The following is a 25,459-nucleotide window of genomic DNA, read 5'->3' on the forward strand; positions in this document are numbered from 1 at the left end:
TCATATCTTTGATTTTCAAATCTTCAAAATATCCATCTTGATCTTCCTACAACCTCATTTTTTGTAGACATCTTACAAGACAATAATTTTTTATGACCCAAAACATTTGTTGTCACATTCAAATCTTGCTTGATTACCATCAACATGTGAATATTTAAACTTAAACAACTTTGTGATCATACTTGTAAGTTTTTGCCAACTTGTCCCATAGCTCCATCCATAATTCATCGTCATACAACCTATCACATATTCATTATTTGATTCTCTATTCCAACATATCTTGTCACAATGATTTCTTGACCCACATAAGGTACAAGGATGTAAATCCCAATAATTTTCTTTCCTATACCCTTTCCTATTACAATGTGAGCAGTGAATACATTGCCTTCCTTGATCTAATTTGCCTATACTTGAAACATTGGAATATGTCTCGCCTTTACCTACAACATACCCAAGACCTTCATATTTGGGCCTCATTATTGGCTCAATTGGATCTATAATTCCTTGTTCCTTCATTCTCGATCCTTTACCTCTATAACCCATTTTTCTCATAATTTTAAAACCAATATTCTTTTCATTGTCATTATCATTTTCTTTTTCACAATCTTTATCATAAACTTCTTTAGTAAAAATACACTTATCAAATGACAAACTTAAATCTTCCATACTACAAGAAACATCATGAACCAGAGCCTTTGTCTTTAAACATTCATTCTCTTGTTTTAATTTCTTCATCTGTTTATTTAAATCTTCAATCAACTTCACTTTTTGTTCTAGTTCTTCATTCCTTTTCTTAATCTCATCAAATATTTTTAACTTTTCTACTAGTTCTTTATTTTTCTGATCAAATTTAATCAATTCCTTCATCTGCAAAATATGTTCTTCTTCCAGCCCCTTTAACTTTTCCTCTAGACCTTCAATTTTCTCTTTATAATCACTAATTTCATTTGAATGTTTACATTTTTTCAGCTTGGAGTTGTATTTTAATTTTCTTCACTTCAATTTAATTCTTCTTTAAAAATATGTATCTCAAAAATCAGATTTATATTTTTCTTCGACACTCTTTTGATTATTTTTTCCATTGAAACAAACAAATTTTAACTTTTTATACTTGGTTTACCTTCTTTCTATACCCAGTTCATCCTCCTTCAAATTGCCTTTCTTTAAACAACATCTTGAATACTCCAGATCTCATGTACTCTAGACAATATCTGATTTGATAAACACTGATCTCCTTTCAGCGATCTGTAGTTCCAAATTTTTGACTAGGCGATTTTCTTTGCTTTCACAAAAAAAACAGCAAACTCCTTATCTTTGAGCAGCAATCCTTGCCCTATGACAATCAACAATTTCACCAAATATAGTGATCTCCAATGCAATTCTCTAACAATTCCCCTAGTTGTCAATTTATTTAAAACTTGAATAACAATATCTTGTTTTCTCTAGCGATAATCTCAAACAACCATCGTAAACTGTGATTTCCCTTGCAATGGTAGCTTACTCAATAGTAAATAACTTCAAACATTGTCTTCCTTCATTAACAATCTTTTCCAACAGCTGCTCTTTGAGCTTCAGCGATACTCCTTGTTTTGAACCCCACGATCTGTATCTGCTCTGATACCAATATGAAAGAATAGATAAAAATAAACACAAAACAATATTCTGCTACAACAAAGATAAAAACATTGCAGAGACTAATAACATGCTACAACACAAAAACATATTCCATTTTTTATTCATAAACACAGAAAATACACATAGACATTTACATAACAAATTATGTGCTACAACACCCAAAAATGTTTTATTGATTGTTTATGTAATTGATTTACATCTTCCCTATTTTATAAGGGAGTTTAGAATATTCTAGAATGAAATAACTTCAAGAGATCTAAGAAATACTACATGAAATAATTAGTTTTGCATGACGGACGAACTATGGCAAACTGGAAGTTAAATGATGACTAACTGATTAACTTCACATATAATCACTTTCATGCATAATCTATTGCATGGTTGGTGCATTATCTTATATGCAAGAGAAATTACTGATACTTCCAACAAAACTTAACTTAACACATGTTGGAATGCATATTGGATGAGATTATATACAAGGAAGAAACAGTTTGAAACAGTTTCAAGGAAACGGTTTTATAAATGAATTTATGTAACCAAACAATATTAAACAATGTAATCACTTCATCATTGTTTGATTACCTTCTTTCTACCTTCTTGATTTCTTCTTGTCATGCTTCACTATATGTTCATCATGATTTGCTCACTCCTCTTGTGTGTTGCTTGCTTATTATGGTATGGGGTTGGTTATTACTCATTCGATGAGGCTTCGTGTTTTGGGGTTGGTTGTTTTCATAATGATCCCTTTGCTGGTTTTGTTTATATCTAGGGTTGGTCGAAGGTTTTCTTATGTCCATTACTTCTTTGGTGTTGATATTCATTGGGAAAGATGCTTTGTTTTATTTGGAAAGGTTTTGTTAAAATTGGAGGATGGTGGTTGTCCTTGAGAAATTGGAAATTGCAGAAGGGTTGGTATTTGAGATGGTCTCTCATCCTCCTACTCTTGTTTTGGTTGTTATTGTGGGCTATCCTATGGCTTGGTCTTATTTTGGCTCCTTGGGGTCTTCAGCATCCTTCCCTTCTCCTTATTTGGATTATATTATGTTTGCTCACAATATTTGTTTTGACAGGTTCTCTTATAATAAGTTGTCTTCTGGTTATTGGTATCATACTAATCAGTGGTTTGGAGAGTTGTGCTTCTTAGATAGGGGTGGCCCAACTTTGATGCTTCTTCTAGGTTTTTAGCGGGTGCACTTCTGCCTAGTGTTTCATTCTCATAGTTTTCTATTGTATGCCTCTTCTGGTAGCTTTCTTTATATCTAATGAGGCTTGTTACGTAATTGGGAAGGGATTTTGGATGGATTGGGCCCATGGGCTTTTTGTAATGGGTAGATGGGCTTGTTTTAATAGATAATAATTACTCTATAGGCACATCAAGGAAATGCGTGTGATATTCAAGCTAAAAAAGTTTGACAGTTTACAAGGCAAACACATCAAAGATACTATAAAATATTAAGAAAAATTCCCAAGTAAAATACCAAATAAAAAACTCTATATACACAACCATGAGCTTGCATAGTATATAAAAATATAGCTAATAGGAATATAATTTTGAAAGTTTTAATATTTAAGGCATTCACTCAATATGCCAAGTATTGAAATTAATCTTTTCAATTATTTCATAACATCTTGAAAACTATTTGGAAAATAGATTGTTGTTAGTTTGTAGTTAAAGTTTTCAAAAAGCAGTGTCAGTCGAGGGAAATCCTCACTTTTTAGACTTCAATCTCATGCTGACATGCAAGTATGGGTGACCATCATGGCCAAGGAAAACTCATGGCTACAAGAGCTACATGTGAAGAACATGAAAATGAAACTAAGGTATTAGCACACTAAAAAATATCTAGCACATATATTTAAAGATTGAGAGACGCATCAAGCTTACTGCACCAAAAAAAACAAAGTAGACAACAAGCATGTTCATTGTTAATCTTTATAATTTAAAAAACTTAATCAATCTATGAGAGAGATGCCAAATTATTGCATTCAATCGAAGGAGAAAACCAAAGAGGTGAGAAAAATAAATGTAGTAAATCTATTAAACCAAAACTCTCAAAAAAAAAAAAAAAATTTGAACCAAATATCAAATAGTCATTCTGACAATAAAACATAAATTTAGTATTGGAAATATAATTACAAATTATGAATTATAATATCCAATTCTACTTAAACCACTATTAGAATGCAATTGTAAATTTGTTAATAAAAACTACTATAAATGAGACTAATTTAGGCCACACATTGCCCAAAAAAGAAAGAAAAAATAATCATTATTCTTGTATTATTATTTACTAGGTGAATTTGTTGGATATCATTTGAACAACTTGTAAATTGTATTTGTTTCAATTGAATGTATATTAGGACTTCATAAGTTTCCACATTAAGTAAATTGTTCTTGTACTATTTTAACATATGTTTCATACTTGTACTAGTTGAACATGTGACCATATATTATTATTTACTAGGTTTGAATTTTTTTTTGATAAAGATAAATGGGTTTTACAAGGACCTGAAACCTAATGTTTTACAATAGCCATCTAGCAACAAACCCGTCAAGAAACAATTGCAAAACAGGGGAACAACCCCGAGCAGAGACAAAAACAAAGGAAACGCAGGAAAGCAAGTCAAAACAAAATAAAAATCTCTTAGTTTAGAGAGAGCACCAGATCTTTGTTCTTTCAAATGGAAATCCTATTGATTTCCTCAAGCTCCTCCATGAAGAATCTAGAGGTGCCTTTGTTACAACTTCTGCTCCTAGTTCTGGAACTAGGTCCAGTGGTTTTGCAATCACCAGCGGCCATACCATCTCCACCAAGATCTTTAACCTAATCATTCTGGTAGGTTTTCTAGTACTAGGTTTGAATTTGTTGCAATTCATTTCAAATTCTAATTGTAAAAACTAGCTATTGAGATAGTAACCCAAGATCTATAGGCCTATTGAATAATACAATAACATGAGAGAACAATAGACACAAGAACAAACTATATTCTCATCAAATATGGAATAAGCTATCTACTAATGTATATAGGAGACTCCCTCGTATATAAATCCATGGTGACTAAATAAGACATTGACAAGTGTTGTTGTCTCATGACATGATAAGGGAGTAAAAAGATATCATCTTACCTAGAGTGGAAAAGTGATAGTGTGATAATACCATAAAATGTTGGAAAGTGCATCCACTATATAAGTAAATATGATACACAAATAACATGATAAATCTACCTAAAGAAAATGCTCCAAAAACTCCTATGCAACTCCCTAAGTAAGCTTAAGTAAACTATAATTAGGACCTAGGAAACAATAAACCAAGGTAAAATGCCTTAATTACACCAACAACCCCCCTTAAGTGCAACTTAGGGGAATGAAGACTAACAATACAAGATGGGTCTCGACAACTAGGCCATGTGAGACACCCATGTACAAATGCAATGCAATCTCTCACAAAGGGGAAAAGGGAGAAAACCCAGTGGGTATAAAACTCCCCACCCCCAAAAAAGAGAGATGAGAGCACAAAACAAATCTTAAGGAAGAATGAGAAGGACAAAACCCCATGTGAGGAAAAAGTCCCCCCATCAGAGAGAAGAAGAGAGACCAAGTAACCACCCCTCAGTATTAAAAATGCACAAATGGTAGATGCTCCAAACTAGATGTAGAAGATACTCCACAAGGGTTGAACAACATTCCTACCCTTAGGAAGAAACAAAACCAAAGGTGTATTACTTAAGTCTCCCCAATCCTAAAAATAATATGGATGAAGAAATCTCAAAATGTATGGAGTCTCTGAAAGCTATTCATGAGTCTCCATGTCAATGTTAAAAGTTGTTCCCCCCAAATCAAGTGTACTAGGCTACACTGCTAAAAAAGACAATCCAAAATATAGTGAAGATGAATGTAGAAAATGATCCAAAGACTCAAGTGTCTCCTCTAAATGATTTACATAAGTATCCATAATCACATCAAACTTGAGAGAATGATCATGTAGAGATTGAACAAGAGGGTCAATGTGCTCCCTTGCAAAAATTGAGGAAGGATCATCTCCAACAAAAAGAAGATGAATATAATCAATGATGTCTCCCAAATATGCAATGTAGGACTCCAAAAACAAAGTTGCAATTTCTTTTAAGTAATCATCCAAAGGAACTGTATCTAGAGGATAATTTATATCCTATTTCATTAAATCATAAGAAGCCAAAATTGTAGCAACACAAGAATCATTAGGAGCAACAATAGATGTGATATCAATAAGAAGAGATGAAATCCAAGGATAAAGAATTAAATCACATGTGAGAACATCCAAGTTTAAGTAACCAAAGTTCTCTTTGATATATAAATCCACACAAGAAGTGTGATCATCATCAAAAGAATCAAACTCGTCAATAGTAATAGTCTAAAAAGGAGTACAATCAAGATGCATGATCCACCGCCCCATTAGCAATGATAGATTTACCCTCAAAGTCTCTAATGATAATTGAATTAAGAGTGAACTCCATACTCTTTGTTGCTACAGCATAAGTAATTTGATAGATGAAAATAAGATTGTTTGTCAAGTGAGGTACATGCAACACATCATTGAAGGTTTCATCCCTAATATCAATAGATCCCTTCCTCATTAATTTCATGTGTATGATTTCCCATCAAAATTGGTGGCATGTTGCAAGACTCAAATGAAGATATAATAGAATACTTAAGATTCCATATGATAAGAAGCTCCTGAATCTAGAAGCCATCTCCCTAAATCTGTAGTAGCACAAAGAGCTTGTACTTTACTTGTTTCAAAAGTGTGACTCTTTATGTTATTAAAGGTTGCTTGTTTTGAAGAAGAAGGTAAAGTAAACATTCTAGAAGGCAAACTAAATCTATTCTTATCAAAGAAGATTCTTCAATTCATCAATATCCTTCTTGTAACAATGGTGTTCATCATGTCCTAACTTCTTGCAATATGCACAAGTAAGCTTCTCCTTCTTATATGACTTCCACCTATGACAGGATGTAGAATCCTTTTGTTGAGGTGAGGAAGATTGTGCTATATCCTTCTATGACTTTAGATTTGCTTGACTCTACTACTTATTGTAACCTTTCTCATAATTATCCACCAAAGCATGTGACTTGGATGACTTGAGAATACCATTTTATTCAACTTTTCTTGTTGAAGCATTGACATCTCAATGAATGAATTGAAGGATGGTGTAGTATACAAACACCCCATTGTCAAATAATGAGTGTGGAAACTAGAAACAAAAGTTGCATATTCGGAAGGAAGTTTCCCCAACAAGTTGAAGACCAACTATGCATCCATCTTCTCAATGACAAAATCCTTGAGTTGTGCTCTTAGCTCATTTTCCTTAGTGACATAATCTTGGATTAGATTAAAATATTTAGGATCCAAATTTATGAGATCATTATAAATCTTGTTACCCCTAATCACATCAATTTTTCCATAAATTGAGCAAGTGTGTCCTAAGAATTCTTAACTATTTTATACATATCAATATGAAAGATAAGATCAGTTGATACATATTTCCTTAATGTTCCAAGATGAATTATACTTTAAATGAGCCAATCCATTTTTAAATTAGCATCTGATGGTTCTAAAATCGTTCTATAAATGTTAATGAGTTAATCTTTTTGGAATGAGCTTACTCCATGCATGTATTTTCTAAGTAGCATGATTATGTGGAGTTAGAAGTGGAAATTTAGGAGTAACCATACCTAAAAGTCAAAAGAGCATAAGGACAGAAAGAGAAACGCAATTACACAAGACACCCCTCAATTCACTCAATCAAAGAGCCCACCCCATACATGGGAGCCAATATCTATAAAATAGGTAGTGACCACTCAAGAATGAAGAGACTTGGCTAATTAGGAGATACCATCTATATGCTTATACAACAAATTCAATATGCATCAATGTGGAATGATTGAACTGGTGATCAAATGAAATCCCTTGCTCAACAAGTTGAAACCTACTGATTACAAATATGTTGATCCCTACCAACCACAATTGTGAGAGAATGAACCAAACAAATAAACTTATGAACAACATGACCCTTACAAAGTAACCACTCACCAAGCAATAAAGGAAGTTCCCAAAGAGTGGAACCAAATATGAGGGCCAAAGTAACCACCATTCCAGTAGTGAAAAATTGGCTGCTCTAAACCCATAACAAATATGTCGATCAGATAAGATCTACCAAACAAGGATGAACTTGAGACTTTGCAATTGTACTATGCAAAGTACATATTTAAGTCTATCGAAAAATTAGATTGCAACCTGCTCCACCACAAAAGACTAGCCAAGGATGAATCGATTTCTAAAGTATAATATGCATATTATTTGCAAAGGAATGGATAAAACACAGGCCCATGAATATAACTAAATGCTTCTATAGTTGGAAGAGTCCAGATCTAACCCACAAATCACAAAACATAGCTCAACTACTGAGAATAGGCAAAAATATATCACCAGATCCTATAATAATTTTTCTTCAAGATAAAAAAAAATTGCCAAATAATTTTTCCCAAACAATATATTTCATATTGAACAAATAGAAATTACCAAATAGAAAAGAAAAATGTAGAAAACTAAAATAGTAATAGAAAAAGGAAATTTTTTGTAATTTCTTGTTGGGGACGGGTTGTGATGGCCCTCTAGCTAATTTTTTTTCTTTTGAAATAATTTCATCTAGAATATAGTTGTATTTGTAGTCAAGGTTCATGGAAATAGTCTTCTAGATGTAATGGTGGAGTCGGATTTGTCCTAGGATGCTCTAGAAATGCATAAAACCACAAATCTTTTAATATGCCAACCTTCAAATGCACCAAGATCTCTACAAAATAAAATGACTATCAAAGTCACCCTTAGGCTTGGATACCATGTAAGAATTGGTTATTGAGATAACCACCCAAGATCTAGAGGCCTATTGAATGGCACAATAACAAGATATAACAATAGAGACACGAACAAATTGTATTTTTATCAATGATGCAATAAGAAAGACTAATGTACATAGGAGACTCACTTGTATATATGGCCAAGGTTAGTGAATGAGATAGTGACAAGTTTTGTTGTCTCATGACATGATAAGGGAGTTAAAAGATATCATCCAACCTAAAGTGAAAAGAGAGAGAGTGTGATAATACCACAAAATATGGATCACCCACTAAAGGTGAAAAAGTGCATGGACACTATAAGTGGATATGATACACTAATAACATAATAAGTCCACCTAAAGTGGAAATGCTCCAACTACTCCTATATGAGATTTCCTAAGTGAGCTTGAGTAAAGTGTAATTAGGACCTATTAAATAATAAAACAAGGTAAAATGCCTTAATTATAACAACACTAATAAATCTATTTCTTTCAATCATGTGTATTAGGAGAAGTTCATAAGTTTTCATATTAAGTTGTTCAACTATTTGCTATCAACAATATCTCCTACTAGTTGAACATGTTACTATATATTATTATTTACTAGGTGAATTTGTTTGACATCATTTCAACTTCTAATAAATATATTTCTTTCAATCATGGGTATTGGGACTTTATAAGTTTTCACATTGAGTTGAACTATATATGTTGTTGCTAATATCTCCTACTAGTTGAACATGTTCTTCACCATATATTATTATTTACTAGGTAAATTTGTTGGACATCATTTGAACAACTTGTAATTTATATTTATTTCAATTGAATGTGTATTAGGACCTCATAGGTTTTCACATTAAGTATATCATACTTGTATTATTTAATCATAAGTTTCATACTTGCACTAGTTGAACATGTGACCAAATATCATTATTTACTAGGCTCAAATTTGCTGCACATCATTTAAACTTGTAGTTTATGTATATCAATTTCAATCATGTGCATTAGGACTTCATAAGTTTGCACAATAAATTGAACTATATGTTGAACTACCTATATCTCTTAGGACTAGTTGAACATGTTCAATAAGTTATTATTTACTAGGTGAATGTTTTGGGCATCATTTGAATAACTTGTCATTTATATAATTTGTTTCAATTGATTGTGTATTATGACTTCATAGGTTTGCACATTAAGTAGATTATATTTTATTATTCAACCATAAGTTTCATACTTGTACTAGTTAAAAATGTGAGCATATATTATTATTTACTGGGTTCAAATTTGTTGGACATAATGTGTATTATTTAATCACATGTGCATTAGGACTTAATCATGTGTATATTAGGACTTCATGCATGGTGAATTTTTATTAAGATATTTTATCATGTGATGGTCATGGGTCATGTTTAAATAAAATTCATTTTGTGTTGGGTCAAAATTTGTTAATGATGTGGGGTTTTCACTTGTGATGGATATTAGTGCCATGGGGAGCTCTTAATTTTTGGACCATGAAAGGAGTGAGAGTTCTTTGATAATTTTTTTCTATTACTAGAGGATGGCTGGATCTTGGTTTTTATGAACATGTGAATAGTCTATGCCACATGTATATATAGCTCTTTAAGAGATTTTAGTTGAGTTAAAATGTGGTAAATCATGATGTAATGGTAAGTTCTTTGATTCTATACAATTGATGTAATGGGAGAAAAATGGTATTGGTTAAATTGGTACAATTTTCTACATGAGTGATATGTTTTTTTCTTGTGATTTTTTCTCTTAAATATATGTGCAAGCATTAATTTTGTGTGCAGGGGATGAACATATAGAAACAAAAGTACAAGTGGAGCTTAATTTAGATACTAAAACAAGTGAGGTTGATGTTGATGTTGGAAAAGAGTTTGTGTTGCTTCTTTCTACCACAAAAATTGAGCATATGAATCTAGCTAAAGAGGTGAAGAAAAAAAAATTACTATAGGAATTTAGATCATTTAGTTGAAATGGATATGGATAAATAGAAATCTTATGTTGAAGAACCTAGATAAAGTAGTATGAGGTCAATGAATAAACCTATAAAGGAAATGATCAATGCTCATTTCAATAATCCTAATACATTTGAACAAGCCCAACTATTATCAATTTTACTTCTTTGTAAAGAGTTCAAAGAGACATTATAATAGTTGGGTGTAGATTCAACATTAAAAAAGAGGAAAGCTTCACCCCTAAAAAATGATATTGTTAAAAATGTTAAAAAAGGTTTAGATTCTAGGTTGGGAAAGGCTATCGATTAAAAGAGAAGTTCATTTAAAGAAGAGTGATGTTGACATCTATTTTAATTAAAAAATATAGTGAAAATGGAAAATATTTTTACCTTAAATTTAAACTATTTTTAGTAGAAAGACACTAACAAAATAAGTGAAAAGGAGAAGGGTATGGATGATAATTCATAAGGAAATTGGGCAATTAGGTGTGGAGCTCCCCATTTTGACATGATTGAAGATGTTGTTAGGAACTTGAACTCAACTTTTTGGAATGATCATACCCACCCATCATCAAATCATAGAGATGTTATCAGATATAGGATTAGACCTAATGATTATGAACATCATTAAAAAATTGGCTTGATATAACAAAAAATGAGATGTATGTGAAATTTCATAATTTGAATCCTCATATAAAGACTGAGAAAACAATGTTTGAAAGGTTAAAACCATATTATGTAAAAATAAACAAATATTGTGAAACTTATTGTTGTCGGTATCATATTGAAATGGATTTCTACTATCAAGTGTTTTAAAGGAAAAGAGAAGAAAGTGATGGTGTTCAAAATATGCCTCCTAAATGAGTAAGATAATTTGTAGAATCTATCTTATGTGATAAATTAGATGATAATAAAGTAATTGGTCAAGTAAATTGCATAAAAGGACTTTGTGAAATATTTGGAAATTTGGATAAAAATGCCATTAATAAACAAAAATATATCGACCCATAAAATAAATCTTTATGAACTATAGACTACATCTTGTCCAAGTCAACTGAATGTAAGCCCCCGGACATATAATGATGTCTAGCACTCACTTAAGGAAGAGTAGCTTGTGCATCTACCTCTATAATGACCGAATGATCCATAAATGGATCTTGATGTGCACTAGTGTTGGGCCTATGATGATGAGAATGTTGTGATACTTAATGCAGATGAAGTGATGTAGCTAGATGACCTCTAAACCTATCGATAGAAATCCCAATCTCTAATAAAATAAAGGCATATGCCTCAAATAGGTCCTCAACCAAACATGTCAAATTACTCTATGCCATATCTCTTGTAAGAATGTCCAACATTTTTGGTGTAGGGATGTCATCCATAGCATAAGGATCAAGATAAGTACTATTGCACTATGTTGTTAATCAAGGTCTCAATCATGGATTTCTTATCAAATACTACCCACATAAACACTAGTTATCCCAGTGGCTACAACTACAATATCATTGACACTTCTAGTTTCTTCCCTTTGGGAAGTAATGAAAACCTAGTTTGCTAAGTGGGTAAGGGTTGAAGATATAGCAAACAACCTCTCACCAAACAATTCCTTATATATTGGGCTACATGATCTACTTGATGATAATGGTCCCTATCAACAACCCTACCATGTCTTTGACCAAGATGTCCTATAAGGTCACAATAGTTAAATTTTTAGCCCAAATGAACCTTTATTCATAAAAATATTGTGCAAAATATAAGGAAATTTGATCATTATTTCGATAATGACCATGGCATACAAAAAATCAAGGGTAGATCTAAGCAACTATAGACTATTTACACATTTGGTAACCTAGTATGCCTTCACCTTAGGTTTATTCTGATGGCATGGAAAATAATTGGATTTAATGATTTCTTTGGTCACCAAACCCTAAATATGAGAAAGGGAAGTACCACCACAAACTTCTTGTCACATATGGGAAAGAATAGTAGCTACACTATAAAGAGAATATGCACTTGTGTCTTGAAGTTTATCTCTAATTTTTTCTACTCTTTATACTATGGAATTACAAGTGTCCTTATATATCCCTATATTGGTGCCATTATCCATATGAAATCTTAACTTCTCAATATCATTATTATTCCATTTAAATATTTGCATAGGTGGAATTGGTGCATCTACCATGATCTACTTGAAGAAGTGTAGCATCCCTCTTGATCAAGCAACAAGAGAAGAAATAAATAATAAAATAAAGGAAATTTTTGGTTTTTAAAACAAAAGGACAAAGGTATGGGCATGTAGGTGGAGAGAGAGGGATTTAATGCCATGGATAAAAAAATTTCCACCTTTTCATTAAGGCAATATAGTGCCCCTCTACACATTCATGGCTTGTGCTAGAAGCATTGATACTAGGCATAATGCAAAATGAATTTCTGGTAGGTGTAAAAGAGGCTAAATCCCATAGTTGATGGACACATCCTCTCTAAGTATGAATAAATCAGAGTGTTGAATATGTCTTGAATAAGTTATGAATGTCCATCAAGGAATTAAGAAGAAAATAAGAAAAATTTGGTAGTTGCAGTTGATCTGGTAGACCTGTATGCAGAATGTGGGAGCATAGTCAAAGCATGTAAATTTTTTTGACACGACATCTAAAAGAAATGTCATCTCATGGAATGCAATAATTGTAGGATATGAACAAAATTGTATTTGATGAAAAGGCTTTAGAAACCTTGACGAATATGCAATGGGCAAGGAAGATAAAGACACAAATAATGGTGAGAGAGAGAGGGAGACAAGGTCAACTAATAGGGAAGAAAGAGATAGACAAAAGAGAGGAGAATGTAGTATTTTATGGGGGAATAAAATAAAAAAAGATGTAAAGTGAAGAGGGAATAGGAGGTAAGATGAAAAGGCATTGCAAGAAAGGAGACATGTCTAGGTTGGGTGAAGTGCCTCAAAGAAATTTTGCCTTGTGAATTGCAAGGGTTGCAAAAAAAGGGAAATAGAAACATTCAAGAAAAAATAATTGGTGAGTACAAGCCAGATTCCACAACCTTCCTCAACATCGTACCTACTTGTGCTACAATAAGAGCTCCAAAATAGTTCATGATAGAATCAAGACCATAAAACAAGAGGGTTTGAATAGGGGGCAGTAAATGGAGAGAGAATGCTAATAGACTTCTAAGAAGGAATTAAGAGAGAGAGAGAGAGAGAGAGAGAGAGAGAGAGAGAGAGAGAGATCTTGTGTAAAGAGGGGCCTCCATCTTGCAGAATACCATATATCTTTTGAAAGGAGTGAAGAGAATAATATGAGTTGCAAGACCAAGAATATTTGAAGAGTATAAGAGAAACAAGAAAGCTACTTGGTCACATAAGCTTTTCTAATGTGACTACTAATAGCTTGTCCAACATGTTCTATGTTTTCTATCAAATAAACTAGTCATAACCGAACTTAATTAGTATTTTGTTAGAAATATGAGATTTGAAGGATAGTTGATAATCTATTTAATGTTGACATGATGAAGGAGATATATAAGCCTTATTCTCATAATCATTATAGTTTTGTATATTGCTGATAAATTGAAATTGGGAATCAAAATGGTCATTTAATTCCTTGGTATGTGTGCCTTATATTTATTTCTTTTAATTTAAGTTTCCTAAAGAGTTTAAAATATCAAGATTTTGGGGAGCACACTTTTAATGTTATCCTATCATAAAACTAATTTATAAAATTAAAATCTAAAATTAGCGTGAAAATAGATATTTAATTTTCATATTTAATAGTCTCATTGAATTTATTATACCTTCATGAACTATCCATTTAATTTCATATTCTAGACTCTAAATTTGCTAGGGCCTTAATTATTTTAGATACAATGTAGTTAAAATTAATGATAATATTGTGGGTCCATTCAAGGATCAATCCATACATGTATGAAAACATTAATCATAAGGAATGATATGAAGGATAATGAATATAAAGGAGTTTTTAGTAAAATTTAAAAGTATTTGCACGAAAATTTATCATATGGGTTGGCCTAGTAAAGAACATTGGTTATTAAAAGAATTTATTGATCTAAAATATGCTATTCTTACATGATTATGGATTAACATTTCAAGTAAATTATTTCTTGTTAAAAACTTCAACTTTCACGTAGACAAAGGGAAGGCAACATAAGCAATTATGTTAAGTTGTTATATGGAAAAGGGGGCATAAAAATGTAGAATAAACCAAGTTGTATGTCCTCATTAAAGGCATACTATGCATGAGTTTGTATTGTGAAGGCATGGTAATGTATATAATGCTAAATTATTCCAATGACATTAGGACAACGTCATATTGATCATATCTTAATATTACTAGTTCATACATTTGATAATTTACTTCAAATTCAAGATGTAGGTTTTTCTATGAGTGCATGATGTATATAGACCCTTTAAGTATCACTTAAAGTATTAGATGAATTAAGGGACTTTTACTAGATTGTCTCATAAATGAATGAAGGGAAATCAATATCTAATTTGATGAGATTGAGTTGAGAGAGAAACTATTTGTAATCATAAAGTGTAGCATCTATTGATATGATATTGTTAACTATGAATATCATAATCAAATTATAGGAGGTTATTGTGAATATTTTATCGTCAAGGAACTATATTACCACAAGAGTATGAAGTTGCATTTTATCCCTTGTGGAAAAATATAAATGGTTATGGACTCCTACATTGGGGTATATGTGACTAATAAACTAATCAAGTTGGAAAATTATTAGACATAATCATATTGGTCAACTAAGTATTGGAGAAGCCTATTGTAGTGGAAAAAGGTGTAGGAAGCTCAATTAATATTATTATATCTTCCTTTCCTAATTAAATAATAAGACATTATATAATCTTAGAATGGTATTTGGTTATTGGGTTAAATAATTATATTGGCCCCTTCAATCTAAGAACCTTACTATAGAACATATTATATGTATTTCAAACGGAACTGCTTCCCTATGAGTTGGTGTGAACTAAGATAATTTTGTGTTGAGTAGTAGGCCTAGCTCGAAACACAATATTATTAAACCTTAGGAACATGTGTGTAGGTGTTCATTCGTAAACCTTGTAAGGAGAACTACATGTGACTTTAATCCATTTTGGAAGTAAGAATGTAGGCAATCCTTGGGTGAAGGATGCCTGTATGAACTCAAGTCCATAGGGTAGGGTCTAGGGGGAATAACTCCAAGGTTCAAGGTTGTTCCTAACTTGTGAAGATTTCCTCTTTAGTAATCTTCAGACGAGACCAAAATAAGCATTAGAAGATTGTGAAAGAATTAGGAAAATCGAAATCTTGTATGTATGTATGACTTTCTTTTGAATAGCAAGTTGAAGGAAGTGAATGGTCAACTACCTTATAGTCAGTTTTTTTATCTATTGAGTAGAGACAATATTATGTTGGATCCAAGTGATCTTATGTATTTTTCTAATTTAATCTTACACCTATAAGACTTTGTGTATATACTCCTAGATCAACCAATTATGATCTTTGTTCTAAATTAGGAACCCATCTTCCAGTTATAGTGCTAAGACAATTACAAGTATGAATTTTAGGACAATTCATAAAGTTTGGATCCTATGAGTGCATAGGTAGAGGGTTATAGTCCTCTAGCACATAGACACTAAGCTAATCGTCTAAGAATAAATCCTATGGCTTGAATAAGATAAGCTTATCTACTTGAGATTGACACTAGTCAAGGAGCGTACTATGTTGTTAGATTGTCATTTGTATCTTCTATTTAGTGCATGCTTACTGACATTTTTATGCAGGCAAGGGATACCCCACATTGATCTAGGGTATTGGGAAAATTCTGCCAAGAGCATGTAGGCCTAGGGGCTAGTTGCATGCCATTAATGGATGTCCTTGTTGCTTAGTCATCTGATGGATTGCAAGGAAGATAATTTTTCTAATGAAGTATGGGTAGGTAATGATTCGACCAATCTCATTGTATAATTTTTGGCATATCTTTGTGTGAAAATGGTATACTTCCTTTGTTAGGACGAGGATAGTCACTCGGTATAGTATGGGATACATCAAATCCTATTCACAGTTTCTCGTTTGTGCAAAAGACTTGGAAAAATAATTTGTCCCATGGTGTAGTGTGCAGTGCACCGACAATCCTTTTAACTGAGATTCACTATGGGTAAGTGGTAGCTACCCATTATGGATATTTTTATTCCTCACTATGTAAATGCTAGTTAATACCTATAAATGTGATGCTTACTAAAGCTAGTCACTATATACAAGAGGTGTATATTGAAGCTAAGACTTATGATTATGTGATGTATGATAGAGCTAGTCATTGTATATATGTCATGTAAGCTAGAGCTAGTCATCGTGTGTGTGATATTTATGAGCTAGTCACCATGTGATATGGGAATTTCTCAAGTCACTCTCTATGGTGGCAATTTTTGTAAGGATATGACCCATTGTGTAATTGTGTATGTACGCACATTACATGAAGGCAAATAGATATTGATTTAGTATTGTTGGGCTATATAGTCATGGTTTAAAGAGATATCAAATATCTCATATGAGAGGAGGGAATGAACTCCCTATAAAATTCAATTGTTAACTATGAAGTCTCTGACTTCCCTCGAAGGCATATGTAGGAGGGGTCATCTAGAATGAACCCTCGAGGCTTAGATCTAAGTCTAATGGGGATTTTGATTTGAAGAGCTTACCACCTTGAGTATAGGAATAACTAAATACATAGAGTTGTGACCTCTATGACGATTGAAGAAATTATGAAGTTGACACTTTTAAGAATAGAACAAGAATCTTGGTCAATTAAGTTGGTACCTGTGAATAAATAAAAAAATAGTAGCAACCGAGGGGTGCTTGTTACAAGGAGCAATGAGGTTCTTGCTTTAATCTAGAGAATAAATATCATGTACATTAAATTTAAACTTAACAACTAAACAAGTGGTCTAACATGTAAATTTCTCTAGATAATTTGTGTGCATGCAATAAATAGTTCAACTATACAACTAAAGAAATAAGCAATTAAAACTAGCATTAATTCATGAATTGTTAATAAATCTAGGGTAATTCACTTCATGTTAATTTCACCAAAATGTACAAGGAAGTATATAGATATAATTATATAAAATGATATAGGATCACTAAAGAAATGCAACCAAATAACAATCAATTAAAACCTAGATTAAGTGATTTCGTATTGACCAAAGTAAAATCACAGAATTTCAATGCTTGATAAATTAAATAAATCAATCAAATAAGTACAAGTAGCTTGACATTTTTTGAAAAAGTATTTTATTTAAGCCTCTTCAATCAATGCATCAATCTTCTATATTTTATTCTTTTTCTTTGATCTATGAATCCAACTATGTACACTTTGTCTAGCTTCAAACCTCATGTGCAAACTATGTACACTTTGTCCTTGACCTATAAATCCAACATCAAGACCATTAACAATAGGTAGAAAATGGAATGCTAAAATTGAATTAATCTAATTATATTAATGCTTAGGTTTTATTTTTTTCAAATTTAGTCTTTATTTAATTGTCAAATGCATTTCTTAAGGATGTTGATTTTTATGTTTCTTTGATGACTTGTAAGTCTATGTATTCTCTAATTAGTTTATATTTGTTTGTTTAGACATGATATTTATGTGTGTGAATTACGTCATAATTCACATTTATGCACAAACCTATAACTCATGGAAATGATCTCTAATAAATCATTGAATAAGTTTTACAAACTATTTGGTTTCATTATTTACCTAAATTCAATATTAATTTATACATGAAAGCTCTTAAAGTGATTATTTTAGAGGTCACTTGAAACTATTATTAATGCATACTACTTGGAAGACATGTTGAGTACATTAAAATGAGCCTTTAAACTACATGAAGGCACATATATGGAAAGTGATATTAAACTACTTTACTTGTGCAATAGAAGTTTGTAGTTCTATTAAATTTAGGCATAATCATATAACACAATTTAGATCTATCTAGGAATAATATGATGAGGATCTATGAAGCCTATGTTACTTCTTGAAATTTAAATATAATTTTTTTAATCCTAATGTATTTCCTCCAATTGGTTGCATACAATGTATATATAATAATTGGAGGAGACTAGAAAATATAAAAGTAAGTTTTAACATTTAAACCTAAAAGAAAATAAACCATGCAATGTCTAGTAAATAACAATTTTATTATTTGATAGGTAAGAATGATTTTGGTTATAATGCAAATAACATGAGAAATGGAAGCTTCATTTGCTTTGATTTCTTTTTCAAAATGACAAAGAGATATGATAGTATTGAATATGGAGAAGACAAATTCACAATAACACATAATCTATGCTCAGTATTGCACACAATATAAAATCATGAATCAATGGATATTAGATCTATATTCCCAAACCAATTTATCTTTTCGGTATAAAAATTGATCATTAATAGAAGCCAAGAATCATCTCCAATCTATTGTGCAATAATACAAAATTCTCAAGTTGTTATAGAACATATAATCTGATAGGGAGGTAGTGCTAGGTGGTTGCCAAGTGGCTAGTATGTTTGCTAAGTGATAGATCCTTACAGTTTTCAAGGTGTAGTCACCAAGGACAAAGTGCAAAATAGCTCAAAGGAAATCTAACAACTCACCTTGTTCCCCCTCCCTATGTCAAACTCTCCTTGGCTACTCAAAGGCTTCAACTCCATAATTGTTGTCATCCTTTCAAGTGCTCCAAAACTGACTTATGAAGCCAAACTCACTAGATATATGTGAATTAATGTTAGGACAACCTATTTCAACTTGACTTGTTGGGTTTCAAGCTTTGCAACCTTCTTTGGCTTACCAGATTTGACAAAAACCTAGTTTTAGGCCTAAAACGGGCTATTAGGAATTAGCCCTCCTTTTGGGGTTTTGTGCTCACCTTGCTCAAGTGATGGACTTCCAGACAAAAATAAGTTGATATTAAAACACCCTTTTGGGAGTTCTTAAATATTTTCAAAGTCTCAGGGTCTCTCAGGCCTTCCCCGTGACTGTCCCAAAAATGGGTGAAAAAGGAGGGTTTGGTAGGGTTTTGATGGTGAAAATCAATCTTCAAGCTAAAGACCTCCAACATGAAGCAAGAAACCTTAGTTCTATCATGCTACTAACTAATTAAGCCACAATAAAGAAGATTTACACTTGAAAGATTGGAGATCAAGTTTTTACAAAATGCACATAAGGAGAGTGCAACAATTGACAACTTTTTCATTATTGCCTCTTACAAACACATCATTTGCAAAGAACCAATTACATTCAAACATGTAAACATGTCTACCATTTAGAGGAAAAAGAGATTCATATTAGCCCTACACACAAGCATTAGGCAATTACAAATAATGGATCATTCACTGTCAAAACTAACTATCACTGCACTTTTGCCCTTTCACTAGTTTTTTCCTTTTGAAACTACACTTAACCACTATTAAAAAACCTTTTAAAAGGTTTTATTGGTGCTTCCTTTCAATTCCCTATCCTTGGTTTCTTGTTTCTCTTCAAACTTGCTATTTGGAAGAGGAAGATTACAATAAACAATTCATTTACAATGCAAAAATCAGTCATAAATGATTGTGACAGCGTACTCGGCGTTACACTTTGCCCAAAGGGATCATTCCTAGATCTTGGCAACACAAACCCATGGGAAAGGTCAAACACCTTTCCTTACTCTTGTTTCCAAACAAACAAAGAAGTTGCATGGTTTTACACACACCAATAAATGGTGGAGAGCAAACAAATGAAGGGAAAACTAATCCTAAAACAGTGACTCACTGTTTTTGTTTACAATTTGCACAAATTGAAAATGCAACCTTCCTTCTCTTGGCTTAGAAAGACTCTTAGTTTTCACTTACAATATTGGACAACAAAACAAGTCTATCCACTTGAAGAATGCATTTGCTATGGGAGAGCAAAGCATCAAACCTTTACAAGACCCTAGCCAAATGACACACTTGCTTAGGGCTCCATGGCCACAAAACTCCTTGCACCTACATTCTTGAAAGAAAAACATGTATTTACATAATTTACAAGTTGACCAACTAGTTCATGGGAAGCCATGAACATTTTAGAACTTCAAGAAGCCAAGTTGGTCAAGCATCCTTGCTAATTTCCTAGACAAGGCAGTGAAATTTTCAAAACAAACTAATTTTGCTACAAACTCAAAACTTGATGAAATTAGATGCCACCAAAGGGAAAAGCTTAAGAAAAAATAATAGAATCTAAAAATAAAAGAATAGTATGGCCAAGTACAGCAGGTGTACGGAATGTTGTTCACATGGAGTTAAAAACTAAAGAAAAACCAAGTAAAACTAGTGCAAACTTGTAAAATGCTTCATAAATCCACAAAATCAACCCTTACAATGGTTCAAGCAGGAGAATAAATACCTCTCCCTATTAGTTAGCCTCCTGTATGGATAGGTACATGTCCAAGAGCACTTAAAATTGACATTTTGATGCCTAAATGACAACTTTTGGTGCCTAGAAAATGCAAGGTTGACCTCCAAGACAAAAAATCACCTAAAAACACTTCTCACACCTAAAAACAAAGCATAAAACATATCTTAAACCTTTTCAAAATAAAAACACATCAAAAACTCACTTTTTACAACATTTTGCCAGGCAACTCCAAAACTAGCAATTTTGGGCAAAAAGATAAAAACAGGAAACATGACCACACAATGAGTTCAAAACTCATCCAAACAACTTAGACAAACTTTCCAACTCAAAACTAACAAAAATCAAACCTGTGATGAAAATGAAGCTGAAAATGAAGCTAGGTGCTCCTGCACCATATTCCCTCGGTGACAAAGAAGTCATGTGACTCCTTTGGGCAGAAAAGAGAGAGGAATACCAGCCTTGTTGAAGTCACTTTCAGGTATCTAAGTGGCTTCAGAAGTTGGTTGATCTTTCCACTTGATCAAATGTTCAAGGTAGTCATGCTTTCTAGTCTTTTTGATGATTCTAAAATCAAGTACCTGTTCAGGAATGGGAGAAGAAGAAGAGGGTATAGATACATCAGAAAGGGAATGAGAAATGTTTGATGCTCTCTGAGTCTCTTCTGGAGGGTACCCCTTGAAAGGTACCAAATCTACAACATTAAAGATAGGAGACAAGGAAAGATCACTAGGTAAATCAATTTTATAAGCATTTGGACCATACTTAGCCAAAATCCTACAAGGTCCAATTCTTCTCATCTGTAACTTGGTAGGAACTCCCTTTTGCAATATAGACTTGTTGAGATGCACCATCACAAAATTTCCAACTGAGAATTGGACATCCCTCTTTGAAGCATCCACCCTTGCCTTGACTCTCATTGTGGTGTCCTGCAAAGACTGCTTAACCTGTTCATGTATCTCTTTTAGAGATTGTGTCATATCTTCTGATGTCCCACTAACATGTTGCAAGTTAGTCACATCATGTAACTCAAAAACACCTCTTGGATGCATACCATAAACAATCTGAAATGGACTCTTACTAGTGGATCTTTTTACACTGTCATTGTAGGAAGACTCTGCCTGTGGGATGAGCTGATCCCAACTTTGTCCATACTTCTTGGTGAGACATCTGAGTAGATTACCCAATGTTCTATTCACCGCTTCTGTTTGGCCATCTGTCTGTGGATGGTAAGCTAAGCCAAAAGACAAGTTAGTACCCAATTTCTTCCACAAAGTCTTCCAAAAATGACCCAAAAACTTAACATCTCTATCTGATACAATGCTAGATGGCAAACCATGTATTCTAACAACTTCTTTAAAGAAAAGGAAAGCAATATGACTAGCATCATAAGTAGTTTTGCAAGGTATAAAGTGAGCCATTTTACTAAATCTGTCAACAACCACAAAGATACTATCATGTCCTATTTTTGTCTTTGGTAAACCTACAACAAAATCCATATTGATGCACTCCCATTGCCTAGAAGGAATGGGAAGTGGCTGATATAAACTAGCATTAGTGCTATTACCTTTGGCCTTCTGACAGACCATGCACTGTTCCACATACCTCCGGACATCTCTCTGCATCTTAGGCCAGTAATAAAAGTGTTGAACCAACTCTAAGGTCTTATTGAGACCAAAATGGCCACTCAAATACCCATTGTGTTTCTCTTGGATGAAATTTTCTCTCATGGAACCTTTAGGAACACATAGCTGTCCTCCCCTAAATAACAAACCATTCTGCAATGTATAGCAGCATACTCACTATGGAAATGATTCTCAAAAACAAGACAAAATTTATAAGCAGCAACAAAATCATCATCATTAGGATATAAATCTTGAAAGCAATCAATACCAATACTCTTAACTTGGATCTCCTGAATAGTCAACAATCTCCTACTTAAAGCATCAGCTACTTTGTTACATTGGCCTTTCTTGTGCTTAAGAGTAAAGGTATATGCTTGTAGGTACTCTACCCATTTCACATGCCTATGGTTGAGTTTATCCTGAGAATTCAAGAAACTGACTGCCTGGTTGTTTGTATACACAACAAATTCTTTAGGAAGCAAGTAATGCCTCCACTTCCTGAGTGCCTGCACCAATGCATATAACTCTAAATCATAAGATGAATACTTTTTCTTTGCATCATTCAGTTTTTCACTAAAGAAAGCAATTGGTCTATTATCCTGACTCAAGACTGCACCTACTGCAAGATGACTGGCATCACATTCTATAGTAAAGAGCTTATCAAAGCTAGGAAGGATTAACACTGGCTGTGTAGCAACTCTAGTTTTGAGTAACTCAAACCCCTTATTAGCTGCTTCTGTCCACTAAAAATTGACCTTATGACCACCTTTTATTGTATCTAACATGGGTGCACAAATCTGACTGAAACCTCTGATAAACTTTCTGTAAAATTGGGCTAGACCATTAAAACTCCTAACTTCACTAGCTGATTGTGGGGTTGCCCAACTTGTTATGGCTGAAACTTTAGATTGATCCATCTTAAGATCTCCACTGGACACAACAAAACCAAGATAGACTAGCTCTTGCTGCATAAAATCACATTTCTCAAGATTTATGGTTAACTGCTCATCAGATAGTCTTTGCAAAACAATTGCTAAGTGTTTCAAATGCTCCTCTTTAGTCTTACTAAAAATGAGAATATCATCTAAGTAGACTACCACAAACTTACTGAGAAAATCCTACAATACTTCATTCATTAACCTCATAAAGGTACTGGGAGCATTAGAGAGTCCAAAAGGCATAACCAACCATTCATAAAGACCCTCATTTGTTTTGAAAGCAGTTTTCCACTCATCACCCTCTTTTATTCTTATTTGATGGTAACCACTTTTTAAGTCTATTTTGGAGAAATACCTCGCACCCCCTAAACAATCCATCAAATCTTCTATCCTAGGAATAGGGAACCTGTACCTTATTGTGATTTTGTTGATAGCTTTGGAGTCTTTGCATAGTCTCCATGTGCCCCCTTTCTTAGGTGCTAACACAATGGGTATGGCACAAGGACTTATACTCTTTCTTATTAATCCTTGATCCAATAACTCTTGAACCTGTCTAGCTACCTCTTTGTTATGTTCAGGAGTCATCTTGTATGCTGCTTTGTTTGGCAAAGAAGCTCCTAGTATAAAGTCAATTTGATGACTAATGGCTCTAGGAGGAGGTAATGTTGCTAGTTGTCCATCACTGATGATGCCCTTAAAGTTATCAAGAATTTGCTACACTTCTTGTGGGATCTCAACTTGTTTTTCTTTCTTCTCCTCCTTAGGTTTAACTACAAGTGCATAACCAATCCCATCTCCCTCTTTCATGGTTTGGATGAACTCTTTTTCATTGACTAATAACACTTTAGGTGCCTCTAGTTTGTTGTTCTCTATCTCTTCACTAAGGGACTGAATTTTGTAGACAATGCCATTCTTTTGAAAGGAATATGTGTTTTTTTCACCATCATGGTTTGCCCTTCAGTCAAATTGCCAAGGTCTACCTAATAGTAGATGGCAAGCATCCATGGGAAGGATGTCACATAGTATCCTATCCTTGTATTCACCTATGTTGAAGTCTACCCATGCTTGTTCATTCACTAGGACATGTTGCCCCTTGTTTAACCAGGTTACCTTGTAGGGTTCACTGTGCTTCATTCTAGGTAGGTTCAATTTGCTAACTGCCTCCTCTGAGATAATGTTATCCATGGAACCTGAATCTATAACCACCTTACATACCTTGCCCAAGATTTTGCACTTTGTCTTGAACAATGCTCTTCTATGAGACACTTCACACTTATGAGGTTCTTGCATCAATACTCTCCTCATCATCAGACTCTCACCATCTTCGGGTGCTAGGTGCATTGCTGGAGTTCTTGTACTACTTCCTTCCTCTTGAACATAATTCACTCTCTTTTCAGCTCCATGGGAAGAATTGGGCTTTTCTGGACACCTATAAGTAGGATGACCCAATTTCTGACAGTTGTAGCATTTCATTGTAGAGAAGTAAGACCCTCTACCTGGGCCACTAGACCTACCCCTTCCTGGGTTGCTTGGTCCCCTTCCCCTATAATTGGGCTTGCTCTGAGAATCTCCGCTTTGATCTATAAGCTTAGATTCCCCTTGGGACCTTTGATCTATGTGTCTTCCCCCAAAACTGCCTCGATGGCCTCAACTATCTCTACTTCTTCCTCTACCTCTATTATACTACTCTTGCTTCTTCCTACTCCTTTCCTCTACCTTGAGTGCAAGTTGATAACACTTCTAGACTGTTGTAGGGCACAACAAACTTAACCCTTCCTGTATGTTCCATCTCAAGCCATTGAGATACCTAGCAACCTTGACATTTTGATCCTCTTGGATCTTTGACCTAAGGCATAGCTTCTGAAACTCCTTGATGTAGGTGCTGACATCTAACTCTTTTTGCCTAAGGTTTTGCCTTTTCCTATGGAGCTATATTTCATAGTCCTCTGGAATGTAA

General features: G+C 33.4%; 1 protein-coding gene across 1 annotated transcript in view; it reads right to left on the minus strand.

The window, feature by feature from the left end:
• Positions 1-1,497: 1,497 nt before the first annotated feature.
• The window catches only part of LOC131859257 (UPF0481 protein At3g47200-like), a 30,565-nt gene continuing 6,603 nt past the window's right edge, over positions 1,498-25,459 (minus strand). The window contains exon 2 of the mRNA XM_059212849.1: positions 1,498-1,614. Coding sequence (XP_059068832.1) covers positions 1,498-1,614 — 117 coding nt within the window. The remainder of the gene's footprint in view (positions 1,615-25,459) is intronic.

This window comes from Cryptomeria japonica, chromosome 10, assembly GCF_030272615.1.
Source record: "Cryptomeria japonica chromosome 10, Sugi_1.0, whole genome shotgun sequence".
Taxonomy (NCBI): Eukaryota; Viridiplantae; Streptophyta; class Pinopsida; order Cupressales; family Cupressaceae; genus Cryptomeria; species Cryptomeria japonica.